We start from the raw sequence: 8,831 nt of genomic DNA on the forward strand, positions 1-8,831 counted from the left end.
TAAACAATATGAGATTAGGGGTTGCAGGCAGAGACCAAATGAAAAGAATCCACCTGCCAGTGCAAGAGACGCACCTGGGTCAGGAAGGTCCTCTGGAGAAGGAAATGGCGACCCACTCCAGTATTCTTGCCTGGAAAATTCCACGGACAGAGGAGCACCTGGCCGGCTACAGTCCATGGGGTCACAAAGAGTCAGACATGACTAAGCATGAACACACGCACACCAAACAACTGCCAAAGATTTAAGGAAAAATAAGCTGCTTTAGAGTTCAGTAAAATAGGTACCTCTGTAATCTCTCTATCAAGACCTTTAAAATATTGGAAATACTGTTAACAATTAACTATGGAGCAATGATTGGAGAAATGATGACACAGCTACAGGAAGATCATACAGACATTAATGATTATTTTTGTAGAACTTTAAAACCAAAGCAAATTTTCACAATGTAAAATTATGAAAGGAAATGTAGAATATAAAATTTGTAAACACACTATTATTTATATTTTGTTAAATTCAGTTCAGTTCAGTCGCTCAATCGTGTCCAACTCTTTGTGACCCCATTAATCGCAGCATGCCAGGCCTCCCTGTCCATCACCAACTCCCAGAGTTTACTCAAACTCATGTCCATCGAGTCGGTGATGCCATCCAGCCATCTCATCCTCTGTCATCCCCTTCTCCTCCTGCCCCCAACCCCTCCCAGCATCAGGGTCTTTTCCAATAAGTCAACTCTTCGCATGAGGTGGCCAAAGTATTGAGTTTCAGCTTCAGCATCAGTCCTTCCAATGAACACCCAGGACTGATCTCCTTAAGAATGGACTGGTTGGATCTCCTTGCAGTCCAAGGGACTCTCAAGAGTCTTCCCCAGCACCACAGTTCAAAAGCATCAATTCTTTGGCACTCAGCTTTCTTCACAGTCCAACTCTCACATCCACACATCACCACTGGGAAAACCATAGCCTTGACTAGACGGACTTTTGTTGACAAAGTAATGTCTCTGCTTTTTAATATGCTATCTAGATTGGTCATAACTTTCCTTCCAAGGAGTAAGCATCTTTTAATTTCATGGGTGCAATCACCATCTGCAGTGATTTTGGAGCCCCCAAAAGTAAAGTCTGACACTGTTTCCACTGTTTCCCCATCTATTTCCCATGAAGTGATGGGACCAGATGCCATGATCTTAGTTTTCTGAATGTTGAGCTTTAAGCCAACTTTTTCAATCTCCTCTTTCACTTTCATTAAGAGGCTTTTTAGTTCCTCTTCACTCTCTGCCATAAGGGGGAAATATGCCATAAATTTATATATGCCATAAATTACATATACTCAAAAGAATGAAAAGAAATAAATCAATATTCCAGTGTGGTTGTTTCTGGGATGTGGGTAATCTTTTCCTATCCTTCATGTATATCTGTGTTTTCCTAATATTCCACAATAATTGTAATTGGAGGGATCCAAAAGAAAGAGAATTATTAAAAGATAGTATTCCTAAAATACATAATTTATACCTACATGTAATATTGAAATTTTAAGTAATTATTTTACATAATTACTTGATATGACCCACCTCTCTCTGTGAATTCCTTAGCCTGCTTCATGAAGAATATAATGTGTTACTATTTGCTCCCCTGCAGATGTGTACTGATTATCCTCTGTCATGACCAACCAGAGTTGCCAGGAAGGCTTCATCTTGTTGGGTTTCTCAGACAGACCCAAGCTAGAGCAGATCCTCTTCGTGTTTGTCCTCATCTTCTACCTTGTGACTTTGGTGGGCAATGCTGTCATCATCCTGGTTTCCCGCTTAGACCCCAGCCTTCACACGCCCATGTACTTCTTCCTCACTAATTTGTCCTTCCTAGATCTCTGCTTTACCACCAGTTCTATCCCCCAGCTGCTTTTCAACTTAGGCAGCCCAGATAAGACCATCAGTTATGTGGGTTGTGCCATCCAGCTCTTCATGTTCCTGGGACTGGGTGGCACAGAATGTGTTCTCTTGGCTGTCATGGCTTATGACCGCTTCACTGCAATCTGCAAGCCCCTCCACTATTCTGTCCTCATGCACCCTCAGCTCTGTTGGAAGTTGGTGTCTGTGGCCTGGGGAGTTGGACTTCTCAACTCCCTGGTTATGTCTCCAGTGACTATGAAACTGCCACGATGTGGGAGATGCAGGGTGAAACATTTCCTGTGTGAGATGCCGGCTCTGATAAAAGTTGCCTGTGTGGATACAGTGGCTGTAGAGAGCACTGTTTTCATCCTATCAGTGATCATCGTTCTGGTGCCCCTGTTGTTCATCCTCATCTCTTATAGCTGCATTGCCCTTGCAGTGCTGAGGATGAAGTCGGCGGCAGGAAGGAGGAAGGCTTTCAACACATGCGGGTCCCATCTCACTGTAGTCTCCTTGTTTTATGGGAATATTATCTACATGTATATGCAACCAGGAAATAATTCATCTCAGGACCAAGGGAAATTCCTTACCCTCTTCTACAACTTGGTGACTCCCATGTTGAACCCTGTCATCTATACACTGAGAAATAAGGATGTAAAGGGTGCACTCAGGAGACTTGTGTCTACAAAGTAAGGTGACAGTGACCAGTTTTCTGGTTACTTCTTTTATTCAGTTAATAGAAATAAATAATTCTTAAAGTAAAAATTTTTTATTTATTTAAACACCTCTACCAACCCAATAAAAATTTCCATGAATGGAATTTGGAAATATGTACTATAAAGGCCAAATATGATCCTGATTAGATAACAGGTAAATTTAGGTAAAAATTAATTTTCAATATATCTTATGTTTAACACTTCAAATCATCTTTTTTTCTTCTTTTCAGTTGTCCTCATCTAACTGAAATCCAATAAAACAATCAGTTCATTCACTCAGTCGTGTCCGACTCTTTGCAACACCATGAATCATTAAAACCATGAATCAATATATATAAAGATTTGTATCCAGAATATATCAAGAATGTGTACAAATAATGAAAAGGCAAACAACTGAATGAAAAGGGGAAAAAAGCTAAAACCAGACTTTTCACAAAGTAAGATGTATGTAAGGCAAAAAACACATGAAAAAGTGCTCATTATTTTCATCTTCATGAAAATTAAAACCACAAGATACCACTTTATAATCATTAAAATAGCTAAATTAAAACATAAAATACCAAATATTAATAAAGATGGAGAACAACTGGTACCCTCATATGTTGCTCGTGAAATATAGAGTGATTTAATTATTCTGGGAAAGTGTTTGGCTACCTCTTTAATAAAATTAAGCACATATCCTCTATGATTGAGTATTTACACTCCTGTGTATTTTCCTCAGAGAAATGAAAACAAATGTCCATAAAAAACATTTATGTGAGAGAAGTCTCACAGAGGTTTTGTTCATTAGAGCACAAAACCAAAAACAATGCAAAAATCTACAATGAACTGATTCAAATGTATTCTTTTTAATGGCTGAGTAATACTCCATTGTGTATATGTACCATAGCTTTCTTATCCATTCATCTGCATTTGAATCAGTTCTAATGAGGTGGATGAAACTGGAGCCTATTATGCAGAGTGAAGTAAGCCAGAAGGAAAAACATAAATACAGTATACTAACGCATATATATGGAATTTAGAAAGATGGTAACAATAACCTGGTGTACGAGATAGCAAAAGAGACACTGATGTATAGAACAGTCTTATGGACTCTGTGGGAGAGGGAGAGGGTGGGAAGATTTGGGAGAGTGACATTGAAACATGTAGAATATCATGTAAGAAACGAGTTGCCAGTCCAGGTTCGATGCGCGATACTGGATGCTTGGGGCTGGTGCACTGGGACGACCCAGAGGGATGGTGTGGGGAGGGAGGAGGGTTCAGGATGGGGAACACATGTATGCCTGTGGCAGATTCATTTTGATATTTGGCAAAACTAATACAATTATGTAAAGTTTAAAAATAAAATAAAATTTAAAAGAAAAAAAAATCTACAATGAAAAAATAGATACAATGTGATAAGTCACCAAATGTAGTTCTATTCATCAATGAAAATGAATAATCTATTGATCCATGCAACAATATGGATGGACCTCAAAAACTTCCTGTTGCATGGGAAGTCAAAAACAAAAGCATGGATACCATATTATTCTAATTATATGAACTTCCAGGTAGTCAAAAGACTAAGCTAAGATAATGGAAAGCAGAGCAGTGATTTTCTTTGGGGATTTTAACAAGGTGGGAACATGAAGGAATTTTTTAGGGTGATATAAGCACTCTACATCTTGATCTAAGTGATTGTTGCTGCTGCTAAGTCACTTCAGTCGTGTCCGACTCTGTGCGACCCCAGACGGCAGCCCACCAGGCTCCCCCGTCCCTGGGATTCTCCAGGCAAGAACACTGGAGTGGGTTGCCATTTCCTTCTCCAATGCATGAAAGTGAAAAGGGAAAGTGAAGTCGCTCAGTTGTGTCTGACTCTTAGCGACCCCATGGACTGCAGCCTACCAGGCTCCTCCGTCCATAGGATTTTCCAGGCAAGAGTACTGGAGTGGGGTGCCATTGCCCTCTCCACACAGATGTATAATTTGTCCAAAAAAACTACAGATTAGTATCCCTTATAAACATTGATGCAAAAATTCAAAGCAAAGTTTTAACAAACAGAATCCAATAATATCCCAGGAATGCAGTTAAACAGTTGAAAATCAGTTAAAGTAGTCTATGTCTATACCAATCTGAATGTGCCTTATCTGACCTGAAAATCAATGTATTTCATCATATTAACAAACGAAAGAAAGAAAAACCATGTGATCATCTGAATAGATGCAGAAAAAACATTTGATAATTTCAACATCTGATCCTGACAAAAATTCCCAGCAAACTAGTAATACAAACAACTTTCCTCAACATTTTAAATGGCATTGATGAAAACATATACATATATCAAAACATTAAATTATACTCTTTAAATATGTGAGGTTACTGTACATCAATTATACCTCAATAAAAGTGAAAAGAAAACATGGAAGAACGAAGAGAAGGAGGGGGGAGGAAAGAATGAAGGAAGAAAAGAAGTGGAAAAGAAGGAAGTAAAGGAGACAGGAAAGGAAAAAAATTATGCCACTGCTGACACTGCCATCTTTCCAAGATATGTGGTAATACTTTAAATTTCTTGAATTTCTACATTTTTTCTGCTTATTATATTACTCAATTCAGGACCTGAAAAAATGGCACTTCAAAATTTCAAAAAATGTATGTATGTTTATTATGACAATAGAAGGTATAATCTGTTCCACTGTGGATGGTGACAGAAGCCACAAAATTAAAATATGCTTGCTCCTTGGAAGAAAAGCTATGATAAACCTAGACAGTAGACTAAAGAACAGAGACATCACTTTGATGACAAAGATACATATAGTCAAAGGTGTGGTTTTTCCAGTATTCATGTACAGATGTGAGATTTCAGACCAAAACAAAGTAAAAATATTTAGATTACTGTTCTCATACCATTTTACAAATTCTTTGATTCAAGGTCAGGGCCTTTGTATCTTACATCTAGCAAAGGCCCCAAATATTCTGATGAAAATAGTCCCTTATTTGAATGAATCCCCATGTTCTGCAGATGCTTACTCAAATAAGTTTACCTTTGGAATTGTGATGCTGAGAAGACTCTTGAGAGTCCCTTGGACAGCAAGGAGATCAAAACAGTCACTCCTACAGGAAATCAACCCTGAATTTTCATTGGAAGGACTGATACTGAAGCTCCAATATTTTGGCCACGTGATGAGAAGAGCTGACTTGTTGGAAAAGACTCTGATGCTGGGAAAGATTGAAGGCAGGAGGAGAAGGGGGTGACAGAGGATGAGATGGTTGGATGACATCACTGACTCATTGGACATGAGTTTCAGCAGTCTCCAGCAGATAGTGAAGGACAGGGAAGCCTGGCATGCTGCAGTTCATGGGGTCACAAAGAGTCAGACATGACTTAGAGACTGAACAACAACTTGTTCCATGGAGACCTTTAGTGTTGTAAGTTCTAACAAAAGCATACACTTACCACCCCCACATTAACTGTTTTTTCTTTTCAGTGTGACTTGCAGGAATAAACTATGGACCAACACTCACTTGTGTGTATTTTGTACTTATTTCAGAAATCATAGAAATTTCATTATATGTAAGGGTATAACTTCTAAGTAATAGAGAGCTAAAGGAAACATATATTCTTCTACTAATCATCTTCAGAAAGAGTTAAGAGATTGACCTACAAGAGACTGCATGTGGAAAAAAAAAAGAGAGATTGCATGTGTAATGCATGCTTTGTAAATGTGTATATATGTATTTACGTGTGTGCAATAGCACATTAACATATAATGTATTATTTATGTTATTAAATCCAAGTACAAGTCAAAATGTAGCATGTTGCAGTGTATACTACAAACTGAACTTGATCAGGGATCTATGGGCTAGAATGTCAGATTAAATTTTTCTAAGGTGTTTATATTTATTATTCAGATTTCAGAACTGTAAGAGTTTATTTCATAGGGAGATGGTTGTTTGTGAAGCTTAGGTGAATAGAATCTTTGTGACCCTATGGACTGTAAACCCTCTAGGCTCCTCTGCCCGTTGGAATTCTCCAGGCAAAAATACTGAAGTGGGTAGCCATTCCCTTCTCCAGGGGATCTTCTCAACCCAGGGATCAAACCTGGTCTCCTGCATTGCAGATTCTTTACCATCTGAGCCACTAGGGAAGCCCATAATATATTTTCTATGTTATTAAATCCAAGTACAAGTCAAAATGTAGCATGTTGTAGTTTACATTACAAACTGAGCTTGATCAGTGATCTAAGGGCTAGACTGTCAGATTAAATTTTTCTGGGATATTTATATTTATTATTCCGAATTGTTTTAAGAGTTTATTTCATAGGGAGATGGTTGCTTGTAAAGCTTAGGTGAACAGAATCTTTCAAAATTAATATGTACATTATTTATTCTTTAAATTTTTTCCAGGTAAATTTATTTGAGTAAGCATCTGCAGAACATGGGGATTCATGGAAATAAGGGACTATTTTTCATACTTTTAGAATATATATGGGGCCTTTGCTAGATGTAAGATACAAAGGCCCTGACCAATTGATGCCTGAATCAAAGAATTTGTAAAATGGTATGAGGACAGTAATCTAAATATATTTTACTGTTTGAAATTTTGCTGAATTATTGTCAGTGAAATGTGTAGAATATGAAATAGAACTTAGGTCATGTACTATTCAGACATGATAATGTTCTTAAAGGTCATTTTTAAAAAGAAAGAAGGTTAAAATGACCAACTCCCATGCCTCACATCAGCATTTTTCAGGCTATACGCAAAACTATATGTAAATACTGCCTGGTGTTATTACAGCTAGTGGCTGCCGCTGTCCCTGGCAGCAGTGAATCACACCCTTCACTCAGTGCTTCCTGTCTACAGCCTTCTTCAAAATAGATGCTACATAATATGGCTGCCACACTAGTGAAATCACAGTTGGGCCTAATTTCTGGTTGGCTTTATCAGGATTGGTGTTAGAAAGTTTTTCTTTGAGCCTAAACTTTCTTTTCACAGCTGCCTCCACCTATTTCTCTGAAAAAGCTAATGCATTCAACCCATGAACTTTATAATAAAGCCACAATCAAAATGCAAGAAAAAGTGATATCTCTTTAGCAATTGTCAGAAAATGCTAAAATACTAGTATTCCTTACAGTGCTTTTATTGGTTTCTTGCTTTTATTTTTATATTGATTTTATTTTTTATTTTTATAATGGTTTCATGCTTTTATTTTTGCTGTACTTCATAGTATGTTCTTACATGCCTCTTTGCAAGTAGAAATGGGATAATGTTCCCAAATACGGTTGCAAATAATAAAAACCAGTGCAGCCTGTAGGGAAGGAAAAAATTTTCCTCCACCATCTTAGGGTCCTGGCTGGGTCTGAAAATTAAACTGACAAAGACAGATAAACAGGAGAAAAGCATACAAATCTTATTGAACTGTTCATAGGAGCTTTCACAAGAGAATGAAAAACCCAAGAAGGGCAAACCAGTAAGCTCCTTTTAGACAAAGAACCAATATATTTGTGAAAAATTGACAAGACAAAGGGGTCTGGACTAGAGGTGGCCCAACTATAGCTAGGTAGTACTTATCTTCCTTAATAGCAATAAGGGTTAGTTTAACAAGGTTTGTTTACAAACCTTGTCTACAGACTCCTCTGGTGCCATCTCTGGGTTGATAAGAGTCTATATGAAAAGGAGAATATGTACTGCTTTAGGCAGAAAATGGTGAGTTTTTTCAGCATTTACTGCTTAGTTGCTTTCAGCTCAAAATATGTTCTATGTTCTTTAGGTATATTTTAGGATGAGAATATTCTGCATTAATTCAAACTGCTTTAAAATTTTTTTTAAAAAACATAAATGCTCCAGGAACAGTGAATCATCATCTCTGGAGGTTGAAATGAATCCATTAACCAGGTTTGGAGCACTCATTTTTGTAAAAGAATGTAATGCAAAAGGGCTTCCCTTGTGGTTCAGTGATAAAGAATCCACCTGCCAATGCAGGAGACATAGGCTCAATCCCTGGGTCGGCAAGATACCCTGGAGAAGGAAATGGTAACCCACCCCAGTATTCTTATCTGGGAAATTTCATGGACAAAGGAGCCTAGTGTCCTACAGCTCATGGGGTCAAAGAGTTGGATATGACTGAGCACCGATGCACCACACTGAAGTAAAGAAATTCCCTCAGAGTTATCAGAGGAAATTTCAGATGACTCATGGGGGACACACACATACATCTAAAGAGCTCTGATGTTCAATTGCTTCCATTAAGCTGTCCTTC

General features: G+C 37.9%; 1 protein-coding gene across 1 annotated transcript; it reads left to right on the forward strand.

Moving 5' to 3' along the window:
- The first annotated feature begins 1,636 nt into the window (after positions 1–1,636).
- Positions 1,637–2,572, forward strand: LOC102274805 (olfactory receptor 2W3). Its single transcript, XM_014481582.2, has one exon. The coding sequence runs from the start codon at positions 1,652–1,654 to the stop codon at positions 2,570–2,572; it is 921 nt and encodes a 306-aa protein (XP_014337068.2). The 5' UTR covers positions 1,637–1,651.
- The last annotated feature ends 6,259 nt before the right edge of the window (positions 2,573–8,831 follow it).

Source organism: Bos mutus, chromosome 23 (genome assembly GCF_027580195.1).
Source record: "Bos mutus isolate GX-2022 chromosome 23, NWIPB_WYAK_1.1, whole genome shotgun sequence".
NCBI classification, from domain to species: domain Eukaryota; kingdom Metazoa; phylum Chordata; class Mammalia; order Artiodactyla; family Bovidae; genus Bos; species Bos mutus.

Coding starts and splice junctions, on each gene's coding strand:
- LOC102274805 (XM_014481582.2), top strand. CDS start 1,652: ATGACCAACCAGAGTTGCCAGGAAGGCTTCATCTTGTTGGGTTTCTCA.